Here is a 15,939-nt window from a genome sequence, read left to right on the forward strand (position 1 = left end):
CAGCACGGCTGAAGCAATTTCGGATGAACCACTCGTACACGGCCGTGCGTACGCGTCGGGCACCGGGTCACGAGTTTGGCCGCGTTAGCCCTAATCTCCCCCTTATTCTTCAAGATCGTGCTGAGAGTGCTCCTCGGAATCTTGCACGCTGCGGGGACATCCGACTTGTCACCGCGTTTGACCCGATTTATGATTTTGAGCTTCATGACGAAAGGCAAATTCTGCCGCTTCATCGTGGCAACAATGCGGGAGAAGGCCCACAAGACGCACACACAATGAACCAGAAAAGCAGCGAGACAACTTGCACTTTCGCCATCTTGCACGACGAGGGCACAAGAGCCTCTGATTGGCTGTCTGAGCAAGCGTTGTGGGTGGGCCAGGATCATTTTTTGCAGGGGGGTGTCGACGGCTCGCTCAACGCAGCGCGGTCACTGTAGAGAGAGTGGTAAGATGGAGCCGCGTTGCCGGGTTTCCCAACCACCGCGAGGGAAAGCCAACTTCTGAGGGCATTTTTTCGGCGCTTGACGTTCGATATTTCGGGAGTCGCTGCTATATATACTCATTGTAACTACACCTTGTCCAGAAATTGTTCGATATATAGAATAATTCGATGTAGTCGGGTTCGACGGTACTTGAACGTTGAAGACGCTGTATCTAGACTTGCTCTGCAGTATGTGTTGGTGGAAAATACATGTATAATGATGAAGTCGTCAGAAAGCAAAGAACATGAGCGCACTCAGTACTCCCATGAGTCATAAAGCTCTATGCATCCCTCTGCACGTGCATCGCATAGATCGCTGCATCAAAAACAGAAATGGAGAAAATGACCAGCATCTTGTGAACGGCGTGGTTAAATAGACTACCACAGCCGGGGAAGAATGTAAGAAAACAGTCACCGACGATTAAGATAGTTCCTAATCTGAAATTTGAGCGCAGCTCTATATGCGTTATCATTTCACGATATATTGAGGCAATGAACTAGAGAGACGTAGCAGATTCGGCAATTGGCGAAAATTTGATCTGCGGGTCAAGCGCGTCGGCTTTTACACGACTCGTCGGAGGTCCCAGTGTAATCGCTGGTGCCGCTTGGCTTCTAGAAAGCACTACACAATTCGCGTCGCACATACGATCAGATTACAAGAGAATCACAAACCATGACAATTTGAAACAAGCCCAAACGAAATGAAACCAAGTAAACCAAACAAGCGCGAGCGAGAGCTGACGTGAGCAGACAAAAGTACAAAACGAGCGGTTCGGCTGAGGCTACATACGAGTACGCATCAAGCGGTCGGGCAGGTCAGCATGAAACCAGTTTCCCGCGCGCACGCCGCTAAAGGGGCCGCTCTCATTGGTCTCCACCATTCGCGGCTCGCGTCTTTCATCTGCCGCTTCATGTTTGCCCTTTCATCTTTTGCTGTCGTGCTAGTTCGCTCGGTGAAGGCGCATACACACTAGTAGAAAAACGCGCGCCACGAAAGCTGCCTCGCGGTAGCTTTTTCGTGCCGCCGCCGCTCGCGGCAGGAACGGGCCATTAGGCCATTAGTGGCCACTGCCGATTCCTCGGTCTCTCGTCACGCAAGACATCGGTGGCATGCGGCCTTAGCATCTGAAGATGCTGCTGCTTCGCTGGCTCAGGCAGCACGTACTGCTACGGTACATTACTCACTGCGCAAAATTCAAAGGACCGCTCAGCGACATTCAATTGGACATTAATGCTTTCGCATTCACAACTCGTAAAAAGTGCTTAGGTGTCCTCAGATTTTTTTTCGTTCATACAAATTTTTAAACGATTGCCTTCAGCAGTGCAATCTCACCTCTTCCGACTTAATTACTTGAAGAAGTTGGTGTTACACTTGCCTGACAAGCAACAATGTCAATTACCAAATTCACACTAACTTTATAATTAATTACGTCCATGTAATTTTCATTCCAAAAGAGCACTCTATGTGCACGACTGTTCACAACTCAGTGAAAAGCCTGCTGTGCAGACACATCTGCACACGACGTGTACGATGGGCTATATTGACTATATCCCACAGCAAATGGTGGTACCTAGCACACCGTGGTAATACTATTATCATGCAAATGGCTCAAGTGCATTACACAGCAAGTTTTACAGCTCAACAATTTGCAAGACTACGTACACAATGCATGACCTCGAGGACCTATCTGTGCAGCATTAATAGCAGATTGCAGCATCAGATTGTTCAACATGATATGCTACATTACGCAAACTGAACAGAGGTTTTAATAATTTTATATATCAAAATGTTTTGCAATTTCCTGTGAATGTGACATAGTTGCACTTTCACCTCTTTATGTTTCAGCAGAACAGACTTGTCTGCTGGTTCTTCTGCCCTTGTATTGCAATGTCGCTGGTATATTTTCAACTAGATAAACAAATCTAGAAAGCAATCAAACTTCCCCGTCTGCCTCAACGACTAAGCTCCAAAAATTGCCCAAGGCTGAACTTAGGGGTGTTGGGGCTGTTGAACACAGTCCAGTACAAAGAAGGAAGTCCTTTGACAAGCACTAAAAAAGTTTGCCAGGTGGCATGAGTGACTGAAAAATGAAAAAAAGCTGTTTTCTCAGAAGAGAATAGAGAGAGACCAGTTATCAATCAGAATGAACATCGCTGTACAATTAAAAGGGTAGTAAAGCATATCTGGTCAACATGGTGTTTGAGCAAAGCTGTGCAAGGTACAACTTCATATAAAGAAAGGCTAAAACTATAGAAGGTAGGATGGTGCTAAAAGGTGCAACATATACACAGTTCTTCATTGTTGTCTTCAACTATATTTCAGTTCATAGGTGCTGGAATTTTGGGATGTAATATGAACATTTTTGCACCTTTGCAAGCAGTAGAGTCAAGTGAACCAACTTTTGAAGATCCCATGGTACTACCCCCCCCAACCCCCCCCTAGCGTTTCAAAGATACAAATCATCCACGAGCTGGTAAATACCTTTAATTTCAAACTGGGAAAGTGATTCAGTGACCTTATGTGATAAAGAATGTGTATCCTTTGACGATAACCAAGGGTGCATTGACTTGACAACGTACTGTTCATTCCTACATGACTGAACTCTTGTAGTCTTGTTATTTATTAAATAACTGCAATAAAATGATTATGCAAAGTGCGAAGTGTGGATATCCTTGAGTTTTTACCAAATAAGAATTGCGTACTGTCATCAATTTGTCTCTTATTTTATTGCCCACTAGACACCCAGCTGACTTCTCAACAGTGTTTGTGCCCTGCAGATTGGTTGACTGAGTGATGCAGTTTGACATCTCAAAGCAACACAGTGACCATCAGAGATGCTGAAGTGGTAGGCTGCAAATTGATTTTGTTTGCCTTGGGTACTCTTTTGTGCAAACTATAGCTTGGTACACTACCACTTTTGAAGTGTACCTTTGAACTAGCACCCCCAAATCAATGTTACTTGGCACATATCAGACTTTGGTACATTTTCTTTCTTTTTGAGTGTGTGTGTGTAAGGGAAGGTGAGGGCATCACACCAATTGACGCCAATTTCACAAACGACTGTGGTGCGAGTTCAATGAAAATATTTCATTTTGTCAGGGTGAAATCCGCTCAATAAAAAGAACAGAGCAGCCAACAAAACATGTTTTAATTCATCCCATCCACCAATTAATTCAATATCTTATTATCACTCTAGGAGGAACCCTGGTTCTGTCAAAATATGATAATAGTTTACAAATAAACAATGAGTAGCAGATTCACAGTACACATTGCATGTCAGTGGAATAGTACTCACATTCTAAACATATCAAGGAAAAGCAGGTACTAAAAGAAATCTTTGCTCACCAAACAAGCAATGCTCGTCATGACACCTTGGACTTACTGATGACTTTGTACTCTCACAGCTGTGTGCCTTGAGTGCATTTGGAAACTGCCTGTGTGTGCAAACATGCATGCATGCGCATACACGCGCACAAATTTCATGGCCTGAAAATCAATACTACACAATGTCCCCACTACAGTGAAAAATGAGCCAATCAATGTCATACCAATTTTACCCACTGTTTCTTCCATCAATGCTGCTGGCAGAAACCAAACTTTGAATGTCTGAATGGCTACATTTGATGCTATTTGCACTATAAAAATATATTTCTTTAAATAAATCATGCAGGTTTTAGGAGCCAAAACCACAATCTGGTTATGAGGCATGCTGTAGAGGGTGACTCTGGATTAATTTTGACCACCTAGGTAGAGTGTACTAGAAGCTTTTTTGAGTGGTGCAACCACACTTCTCTGCCTCACTTGTTTCATGTTGCCAGTAGCGACTGTGCTGCAGTTGCGAACTACTGACGGTGCATTGCGGTAAAGCATGTTGTGCGCTGAAACATGATCGGTCTGGAACGCGTCTCGCATCAGACCAGAGGCATGCTCCTTACTGGCCGTGGGTAGAGCTCCAGTTTGCTAGATGCAGTCAATAGCTGGCAACAACAATGCTGTTGCTATGAGCAGCGCTTTGTGCGACAGGTGCAATAAGGTGAGGCATGTGTCAGTTGGTGCACTGCCCATTATTCTAGTTCCCTTGTAACTTGAAGTTCTTTAACATTGCACCCAATGCATGGCCCACAGGTGTATTTGCATTTTGTCCCCATTGAAATGCGGCCGCTGCAGCTATGAAAATATAAATGTAAATGATCGGCATCATGTTAAAGAACACACTTTAATGTAACTGATAATATACTCAAACTGGCAGTGCTTGTAAATGTTTGAATACCTTACACACTTAATGAAAGGTAACAAGCGAGACAGTAATGATGCAATGCAAAGAGCTTTCCAGTTTTGACGTCAAAATAATTGACAATATCTTGTTTAAATTCTTGTTTGTACTTTACAAAGCAGTAAGATTTATTTGCATTTTTCTTACTACTAGCAATTGCTAAGCCCATTTTTGCAAGATATTTCTACTCACAATCTAAGACAGCCTACATTTTCAGAGTGAGTACTTGCTAAATATATCCCCTTCGAATTATAATGCACACTTTTTGAAAGCCATAAACTTGAATAAAAGAAAAGTTCCACACCTAGTATAAGCTCAAAGACACACAGCTGCTGGCCAAGGCCACCAAGTAAAGACCCTCTATGATAACTCAGCACACTCCCTCTGCTGCCAAGCTAAATAATGAGGTGCAACACAGAAAAATAAACACCTAATTGAAAAAGGATGGGGAACCAATGTTATACACGAGCAAAAACAGTGGTCCTTGCAGGTGATATCACAGTTTCATATGTACAAACATTTACTTCAAAGTGTACCAGCACTTGAAATTAGGCAGGTTGGTCACTAAAGACAACAGACATTTTTGCTCATCACTGGAGCAATTGCAGCTGCCCAATTACACTGGCTAAGTGCTTTGGCTACACCTCTGAGCAGTTCCTGAATACATGATAACATAAGAAAACATGGTTGCAAACAGCATGGCATGAACACATCAACTCTAGCCTTATGTCTTTCGTGAACATGCCTTCGCTATGCCACCAGTAATTGTCAAAAAACAATGCTGTGAATTCACCTCTTGCTCTGCGGCAGTTGGATATGAAACAAGCCCTGTGAAAAGTGAGCAATCTTCATGCACTCTGCCTACACATGTAAATGAAAATATGCAAAGGAACATGCGTTCACACTATGCCTATATACTCACATTGAAGCTATATAAAAGCCCCAGAGTGTTCCTAAAACTTCAAGCTATTCTCCCGTAGTAACAATTACAAAAGTGGGGGATTTGGTCTGGTTAAAGTATACAATATAAGCTCAGCTATAACGTCTGGCAGTTTCATAAACAAAGGAGTTAAAAAAGAGCACTAGCTTTATATGAATCTCAACAGAGTCAAACAAACAATCACACAATAACCACTTAACATTAAAAAGGTCATCGTATATTTGGTCAACATTCACATGATGACAGGTTAGGCATCAAAAAGCCTACCATCAATCTTCTAGCTTTATCCAGATTCACTATATGCAACAGAAAGCAGTCGCAATGTTTATGCTTAACCTAAAATCTTGTACAGTAACAGCATTATGTAGAAAGGCAAGGTTTCGAATTGACATAACAATGATACGGGGCTACCAAAACCTTCATGCTTAATGTCTGGTTCACTACAAAAAGAGTTTAGCAAGAAGGTGGGGACAGTCCCAACGTCACAGAATAATACTGAGACGAGAGAATGTTCACCCAGCATGATATAAATCTCAAGTGGCATTGATGAAAGTACAACCTACCCATACCTAAAAGAACGACTAAAAATAGAATCAACAAAGACCATGATGCTTTAGAAAGTTGTACGTGCCAAGCTTATTAGAAAAACTACATCCTAAACACAGTAATCAGAGCAACAATATTAAAGTTCAATGGCAGTTTATAAGAAAATAAGCTAAATGCTAAATGATGATACACAATTAACTGAACTGTCTTTATCATGAGTTGCTGCCTACAGCCTTGCTGGTCTATGGAACGTAACAAGCAAACTGGCTTGCAAATACTGTGTAATGGCATTGCTGCAGCCAATTGCTTTAGTAACTTTCTGCAGCTATAGCCTTTAAGCACATGTGATAACAAAAGGATTGAACCATAAAACAACCCTGCACACTGTAGTGAAGTAAGTGTAAGGCTAGTAGCCCCCTTCCAAATGTATTCTCTGCCCACCATAGGAGTAATCATAAACTGTAAGACGATGTGGCCTGCCACCCTGGTTAACAGACTGCAATGCTCATGGTTCATTAGACTCATGGGGAAAACAAAGGATTACACAAACAATGGCCTCTGAAAAGTTTCCCAAACAGTTGACCACATAAAGTAATACGTGCATACAAGGCTGCATCACATATGCATTACATTGGGCTTACTGTCAGTCAGGAGTAGAACATAACGGTTAGTGACAATGGTCTGTCACGTCCACAACAGTGGCTTTTTTCCAGCCGAAGATGAAGTAGCCAAATCCAGCACCAAGCACAACACCTAAACATAGCCAGACATTGTACGTCATGAAAATCAGCATAAGAAAGTAGCTAATCACCATCTGAACCATATGCAGGAATGTCTGTAGCAAGTGTGGCCAGCTCACTATCCGGTTTCTGTAAAAACAAATGTAGGAGAACAGAACCAATTAGAACTTTCACACACACTTTGCATAATGCTAACTAATAGCCTAACAGCTCTGCATTTTGGGTCATCAGAATCTTTTATTTAAAAAACAAAAACACCATGAAAGGGAAACGTAGTCCAATGATTACAATAGCATACAATGTATCTTTTTCTAACCCTTCAGATGTACCAGTAGAAAGAAGTGACATCACTCACAATTAAATTCTAAACTGCTTTATAACAGTTCTAAGCAGATAAATATAGAAAAACAACACTTTACAGTCATACTCAACATTTGTTTCCAATTCTACAACCATAAGACTAACACAATGAAAGGGTAAAAAAAGTGTGTTGCTCAAAAAATGTTTCCATGTAACTACACTATACAAAATGCACCACTAGTGAGCTTTACTTGATGTACAAGGAAGTGTTGGATCTGGAGGACAATCTCACCGCTGTCTTCCAGATATTGGACCTTGCTGTTGAGTGCGGGAGTTGGCCGAGGTTGAGGAGGACTTTGAGATGAAAACGGGAGGTTTATTTACATTATTTACAGTAAAGATACAAAGAAATTAACAGTCATACAGTCATTGCTGGCCGGCAGCAACTCAGACGCTGCGGCCTGTGGCAAGAAGCCCGAAAGAGATGAATGAAGGAATGCTTGCTTGCTGCTCCCGGTCTCTGGCTTTTAACAACCCTTCGGTGTCTCGAGGTCACGTCCTGTTTGGCCAATCGTCGAGCCCGCACAGGTGTTGTCATTTTCGGCCAATGGTAGGCGCCCGTGTGAGTGTAAGTCACATTCAGCTCAGAGTCGCTCCATGGGCTTCACTTGTCCGAGGGATTACTTGTCTCCAGTATTGCCTTCCTGGTCTGCAACTGCCGTCACAAGGGCAGATGGGGGGGTTGCTCCCAGGGCTTCACGGTGCATTACAGCTGTCGTTGCGTCCGGATTTCCAAGCGCTCAGCGGGGGGAGGCGGTTTGTTCTCGAGCGACCTTTCAGAGCCGCAAAGCATCTTTGCTCGGGACCCAGGTTACCTGGAACCATGCCAGGCTCCTGTCTCATTTTCAGGAAGAGTCAAGCAGTGGGACAATAGCTCCAGATAAAGGCACACAAGGTGGGGGACGCCAACTTGTTTGGACGTGCTGCGCCTCGGGAACGTGGTAGATGTGCTTCTGCGCTCCTTAATTAGGTGTGACGGTGATTCAAAGTGGTCCGGTGAACTCGAAGGAGGCTCAGGAAAAGGTCCCGTATCTAACAAAAGTCACTGGCAGCATAACAACTGCCAAAGCACGAGTTGACTGCGAAGGAAGAAGTAGATTGTAATGGGCACAACAAGACAACCTACCTTTCCAGTGCTGTGCTTTTAAGTGCCATGTAGAGTGGGACAAAAAAAGTTTTCATGACAACTGATAGAAAACGAACCCTGCTGGCAGCAACAGCAACGAATTGAGGATGAGTGGGGCAGACCAAGACAATAAAGAACAGCAAACAGATAAATGTAGGTTAACAGCACACACTGCTAGGCTAGTCTGTTCTTGTGCTTTGCCTGTCGTCCTTGTGAAAAAGAAAGATGGTACCTGGCATTTTTGCGTTGATTATCACCACTTAAACAAGATCACGCGAAAAGACGTCTACCCCTCTATCACGCATCGATGATGCCTCAGACTGCTTGCACGGAGCTAAATACTTCTCATTCATCTATCTTTGATCCGGCTACTGGCAGATTTCAGTTGATGAAATGGACCGCGAGAAGACAGCCTTCATCACGCCGGATGGCTTATATCAGTTCAAAGTCATGCCTTCTGGCCTGTGCAATGCTCCTGCGATATTTGAACGTATGCTGGACTATCTTCTATTTTTGTCACTTCACTGGATATTTGTGCAGTGAAGCACAATAAGAACAACAGTTTTACTTACTGTCGTGTGGGTGTGGTTTATAAATTTCCCTTAGCTGTGGCCGGTTCTACCTAGGTCAAACGGGGCGGTGTATCAATCAGAGGCTAATGGAACATAAAAGATCGTTAACTGGTGGATCACCTTCTAATCTTTCCCTTCATTGCCAAGATTGTAACTGCACGCCAGAGTTAGATGAATGCGCAATATTGTACAGGCACAAGAATGAAGATACGCGTTTTATGGTAGAGGCATGGCATATCTATAATGGTGGAAGTGCATGCGTGAGTCAACCTTCGATTACATTACATAAGGAAGAGATTAAGTGCCTTAACAGCTATCTCTCATGTACACCGGCAAATGTACTCGACTGACACGTGGTGATACCATTCCAGAGCTTGCGCAGATGAGTTTTGTGTCTTCTTTCTTTTTTCGCCTCAGTGCTCCCTTCAGCTGATAGTCGGCGTTCGTGTTGTCCACTTCTCTTCTCTTGTGTCCTGTCTGCACGCCTCACCTTTTTTGCATAACGAATCCTTACCAACTAGCTCAGCTTTCTGTCGTTCTAAGCTGGTTAGCTCAGATGGTAGAGCGGCTGCCCCGGAAAGATGATACCGGGTTCGGGTCCCGGACCAGGATGAATTTTTCGTCAACTGCAAGGCTTTTCTTTAGAGGAACCTGTACAAGTTTCTTTTGTAGGAATTAATACGATTGAGTGGATGTCTCATTTCCCCTTTATTAATTACTTCACTCCACCTTGCAGGTTTCTGCAAAACTGTTACGTCGAGCAGGCTTTTTTTTTTTTCACAAGGTACGATTCCTAAATTTGGGACAATGCTAACCTCCTAGGATAATGCAACTCAATTACACATTCTACCAATCTTGTAAGCACACCTGCCATGCTTAAAATGTATTGGTCTACATACTTGACTATTTGATGAACCTCTGTCAGAGTGTGGCCATCCCGGCCTGTCACAGCCACAGATGAATAGCTCATGCTGGAGAAATGTAGCCTGAAGAGATGCTCCCGGAAATACTTGAGAGCTTCATACAAGGCAGCCATGAAAAACACTCCCACTACAGAGCCAACCATTCCTGAAAATGTTATACAAGGACTATTATACTTTGCTCCTGCTTCAAACTGCATAGAATACACAATTTAAACGAGATAATCAGAAACACCTACTAAATCTTCGACATTTCAGAAGTGTTTTCATTCGTAATGAATTTAAAAATGAAAGGTAATGTAGTACAACCATACCATTACATTTTTTAAACAATCAGAAGTGTTTTCATTTGTAATGAACTTAAAAATAGAAGGTAATGTAGTACAACCATACCATCGAATTTTTTCAACTAAAGGTGCCTGGTGATTTAAATGCTATCCCTCTACGATTTACCAACACTATTTTTGCTGCAAAGTATTTAAAAGCAGAAAGAAAGAAAGGCTAACCTTATGAATAAGTGCTGCAGACTGTAGAAACAGCAAGTTAGAAATTATTAGTTTCATGGAACACAAAGTTTAAAGTAGTTTTAGTTATGCCCAAAGGTGTTTTGCCCTGCAGAAAGGCACAAAAATTAATATGTCAATGCTTGATATTAAGGTACAACACTAAGTGAATCAGCAAACGAAACCACTAAATCACTAACTGCATTTCATTAGCCAAACAGCTGTTCTAATCACAATGATGCTTGCAAGCTACCAATGATCAAGGATAGTACTTTAACAACTAATGCTGCACTGCATAAGGCATAACCAAGGGCAGATTAATGAAAACAAACAAGCACCAACAGACCAACAACAAACCATGAAAATAAAAGTTGTGAAAAATCACACAAGCTTGTCTGTTTTCACAGAATTTTTTACATAAAAACTAAGGGCTGCACTTTCGTAAAAATTGCCCACAATTATTTCACAGAGCCTTTACAGCATGAACCATATTGCTATTTGAATTTGTAGCATGACTTTACTGCATTCGAGGCATTTTACCTAAACTGGCTTATTCTATCGATGCCAATGATGAAGTATTTGTGCTAGACAAACGAGACACCTTGATATGAAACAATCTTTTTTTTGCCTGAATCAAAATACATTATGTACCTTAATTTGTAAATATACATAATCATAACAATATGGGGCACGCAAATAGTGATTTTTGAGATCAAATCAAATATGAATCATATACGAATTGAATAGAGCCAGAAGTGAATCGAATCATATCAAAAATCGAATAGGTTTTGAAGAGTTTTCAAAATAATAAACAACCATTATCAGAATTAATATAAGATGATGTTCACATCCTAGTATCCTTAAAGTTAGCAAGCTTCTGTTGTTACATAGTATGTTATGGTGCGTTATTAAAATCACAAATGGAGCATTAGGTGCAAACAAGTAGTTTCTTTGCATGCGCAGGACTCTACAGAGTGTGAATGGTCACTGCATAGCCTATAAAATATGGCTACCTAAGCGACATAGCCTACTCCACTACTCCAAGTTCTCATGTTTAATTTCTTTACTATGCTTGCAGGGATGAAAATGTATCATACATTTTGCTCCAATGTTTGTTTAATTGGGTGCAGTTGACTTTTTGAAATATTGAAAAAGTATCTGAAAAATATTCACATTTACAAATGGTGACCATCTGATACAAAGACTGATTCGAATAGTACACTATTCGATTCATTATTCGAAGGTTTCGAATATTTGCACATCCCTAATAACAATATTTTTAAAGGATGAAAATCCGAGTTATAACAGGATATTTTTGTACCTTGGCTGATTTCATACTTCAATATACGATTCTGTAAAGGTTTCCCTTTGCTATAATGGTCTTATCATTGTAAGCAGTATCATTATAGGTGGACAGCACTGTGTTCAATAAACACAGCATGTTCTGAAGCAACACTATTTTACACCTCCTAGGTTGTAAGTGTGTGATAATTAATTCACCTGAGTATTAAGAGAAAAAGTTATACAGGGAATTGCTGCCACTTAAATGCAATAAAGGTTGGCCTGCCAAATGTGTTCTTACGCTACATGCCTCAGCCAGTCTCACCGAGGCATTTTCACCAAAATACACCAACAACAAGGCTCACTCGTTTGAGGATTTTATTTCATCTTATAAATGCCACAGACGAGTGGCAGCCATTTTCTAATGTTGGTTTGAGTGTACCACTACAAGATGGCACAAGCTTCACAGAAAATTTGTTTCTGGCTGGCAACAATGCAGTAGAAGTCAGACCTTTCTGGGTTTTAAAAATGGTCTCGCGCAGTACCGGCAGCTGCGGCGACGTCGGGCATCTTTTTCTGCCCTGCAAGTGTGATTTTTTTAATGGATCTTCCATCTCAAGTGTTCAGAGTTGCAAGTTAGTTCTGACAAGAGTGAGGAGGAGTTTGAGATGCTGTCAGCCTCTTGCACATGGATGTGGTTCAACAGAACCACTTTGCTCCTTGCACTGCCATGATTTCCTTTTATCACCCCACCAGGAATGACGCATCACATTGAGAACAACGAAAACATGCTTGAATTCTTCTAGCTGTTCTTCAGTGATGAAATCAAGACTTTCAATGGTAAAACAGTGGAGGAAATGAGGATGGATTAGCAACAATTTATATTAAACACATTTCTGAAATCATTGTGTTTTCCAGGTACACTGCCCACCCACGAAGTACTAGAATTTGCTCCCATACCACAAATACATTTCTGCTTATTTTTAGAAACAGTGAAATTCACTGAATATTTCGAGGTTTGTAATGTTTTAATGATGCTGAAGATGCAAGCAATGTGTTAGAACTAAGAATTCAACCGATAGAATTGACTGTCACCTGAAAGGAATAACAGTGTATTAGCACTGTGTTTATTGCCCAGCATTAGTTTCATTAATAATAAGTACCTGCAACAGAAGAGACAGCCCAGTCTTTGAAGAGTATGGTCTCAGTGAATCCCGTGTGGAAGTACTGAATAAATGGAAAGAAAAGGTATGTATAAAAGACAAATGACAGAATTTCAATTTGTAGATCAACCTTAAGCAAAGAAGTATTCATACCATCATCCACAATGGCCCTTCAAATGGTGTCAACCCGTACTACCCAGCACGGAATAAAGAGCTTTTGCTAAGACATTGCAGGCTACATTTGAACATTTTTGCCCTTTCTCTTCATTCACATAACACAGGATATTGACTATACAGCAGTGTGAGAATTGCAGATGAATTGCAATAAAGTAACAATTTAACCAAATATGTACTGTAATAAAAGTTTCCGATTGCTCTATCTTGTTTCAAGTGAAAGCTGTGTGGGAGTTCAATGCTAAGGGCCTCGCTCAGGTTCAACCGCCATGTCCCAAATCTTAGGCCGGTCCCAGCTGTGCTAGTGGGCCATTCTCTCAATGAAAGATTAGAGCATAATATTAAAGTAGTTTGCAGAATCTCTGCTAAAATTTGCAACACAAGTTCTTATTTCAAAGGCGGCAGCCAAGAGCAATGGTTGGGAATAATGAAATATGTATGCCTTCCTAAAACACAAAAGCTTAATTGGCAAGGAGCTCATCAAAATGGATCCCTTCAGCCTGAATGTTTTGTAATATCAGCTGCTTTACGTCGCAGAAATCATTATCTTAAAAAGCAAACACACCATGACCATGACACAAGACTGTATGTTTAGGTGAGTTTACGCCCTGTTCACACATTCTTTAGCAAGTAGCCTAAAGTGCTTACACTAACTCAGTTAAAGAACTGTACGTAACCATATAAAGAGTTCTATCACATACACTACTTAAGCAATGACAAAAGAAACTACGAGTGCTAAAAATTTATAGACAGTGCATACCTAGTCTCTTGAACTCACCATATGCATGTCCATACTTCCATGTGAGGAACCGTGCCCATGGTTATGTGAGGAACCATCATGTAGTGCATGGTCTGTAGGAGTGCTCATTGTGACTGCAGCCAAAGCAGCTGTTAAGACTGTTTGCAGAGGTGCTGATGCGTGGGGGCTTGGAGTAGTGAAGTTTGATTGTAAGGCACCATGACTCTCGTGGCTTGAGTGCGCATGATGGTCACCACTGTGGCTCATTATTCTGCCTCTGCGGAATCCATGGTCATGTGGAAGAAACAAAATTAACATTTTAATTGACATACATGCTGCCATAAAAAACACAAGGTGCTTAATGCCCCACCTCCCCTTTAAGCAACCAAAATCATTCTAAAAAATTTTTACTTGACTATACTGATTGCAGCAGCCAAAGCAACACAACTTTGGCAAAGCAACAGCAAAAGGTGCCTTAATAGTGTAATGAGCCACATATTTAAAGCTTAATTATTAATGCAATGGAATCACTTATAAAATAGCTTAATTTGTATAATTACCATGAAAGAAACATACAGTGTACATTGTTTTACGTGTCTACTTTTTCTTCGCTTCCAATGCAACAGTACAATAATTCACAATGATACAATGCTAAAGCCTAAATTTTCCACACTTAATGTGCTTACAAATTATATGGCTGATTACCACTTCTTTTATTATGCAAGTTAACACTAATTGCAAGTGACCATAAGGACAGGTACATTGGCTAGTCATCCCATTTGAAAAGGTAGAAGGAGTACAAAACTTAGACAAGGGATAGGACAATCCAGCACTGACTTGTGAACAGGTTATCACAGAAAATAAATGCAAATAAAGGGCTGGTATCAAGGCTCCTCTAACAAACACCAAACAAAGTTCATTAATTGAAAGCAGCATGAGGCTGATCAGAGAAGCATGTTAGTGTGTAGGCAAATGCAGCAATGGTCACACAAGAGCACACCCGAATCATGCTAAAAGTTTGAACTTCTTGCCATTGGTTTCAGTAAGCGGAGGCACAATTCACATTTTTTGTGATCTGTGAGTACCACAAAAAATCAAAACAGGCTTAGCATAAAAAAAAAAAGGCCACTGATGCTAAGGTCAGTGAATCATTAAAGCATGCAGTGCATCAGTTTGACATCAATACCCCTGCTAACAAAGGTATTAGGATTACTGATATGTATGTATTTTAATTCTACGACTAGCTATTGACTTTATATTACTTTACTGTTTGTACATATACTTTGTATAATCTTCCTCATAGTGACTACTATATTGCTGTTTTATGCTTTGTATTTCCTTTAATGTAAATATTTTCTGACAGGAGGTCCCCTTTCAGCCACATGCTCTGGGACCTCCTTCTGTATACTTGTGTAAACATGTATGTCTCCTCCTTATTAAAGAAATAAATTGAAACTGAAACCGAAATAAAGAATTCAAAGCCATATTGAAATTATTAGCTTGGGCTTTTTTTAAATCTGCGTTACTGGATTAACTTTTTCACTAATGAAAAAAATGTAGGCAAACAAATCAGTAACTGTTTTTAAATATTTAAGGAGCTCGCAGAAAAAAATTGGTGACACAAAAAGCATCTTGAAGCCAAAAAGCCATGTCCACAAATATGGACACAAGTTGCTGAAACATCTCATGAGCTGATTGCAGCAGTTTTCTTGTTTTTTTAAGTCACCTCAGCCAACCCATGGCACTCTCCTTTTGAAGCAGGGTGAACCATGATGCAGGCTGATAAAGCATGCGATTTGAATGTCTTGTAGTGTTTCGCTGACACATACTTGGCATTAGAGAAAGTATCCATAAATGTGGACACTGGTAGTGAACAGGAATATTTGACAGAACATTCGTGGCCACATATTCTTTTAATGGCTGCCTCTGCTGAGATACGGTGCCCTACTTTGGAAGCTAAGCAAACAAATGCCCAGGCTGACAAAGGTATGCGATTTTAACGCCTCACAACTTTTCGTTCAGGTAACTTGGCTTTAGAAGAAGTGTCCAGAACTGTGGACACTGGTAGCGAGGAGGTTAAGTACACTGTGAAGTATCCTGGCAGCATTTTGTGTGATGCT

At 41.1% G+C, this 15,939-nt stretch overlaps 1 protein-coding gene across 4 annotated transcripts in view; it reads right to left on the reverse strand.

Moving 5' to 3' along the window:
• Positions 1 to 3,613: 3,613 nt before the first annotated feature.
• The window catches only part of Ctr1A (Copper transporter 1A), a 39,777-nt gene continuing 27,451 nt past the window's right edge, over positions 3,614 to 15,939 (reverse strand). For all 4 annotated transcript variants that reach the window (XM_050191403.3, XM_055062020.2, XM_055062019.2 and 1 more), the window contains 4 exons: positions 13,859 to 14,096; positions 12,907 to 12,970; positions 9,939 to 10,107; positions 3,614 to 7,110 (listed from right to left, as the gene is read on the reverse strand). In XM_050191403.3, the coding sequence (XP_050047360.2) occupies positions 6,909 to 7,110; positions 9,939 to 10,107; positions 12,907 to 12,970; positions 13,859 to 14,086 (663 nt within the window). In that variant the 5' untranslated portion in view covers positions 14,087 to 14,096 and the 3' untranslated portion in view covers positions 3,614 to 6,908. The remainder of the gene's footprint in view (positions 7,111 to 9,938; positions 10,108 to 12,906; positions 12,971 to 13,858; positions 14,097 to 15,939) is intronic.

This window comes from Dermacentor andersoni, chromosome 1 (assembly GCF_023375885.2).
Source record: "Dermacentor andersoni chromosome 1, qqDerAnde1_hic_scaffold, whole genome shotgun sequence".
NCBI classification, from domain to species: Eukaryota; Metazoa; Arthropoda; class Arachnida; order Ixodida; family Ixodidae; genus Dermacentor; species Dermacentor andersoni.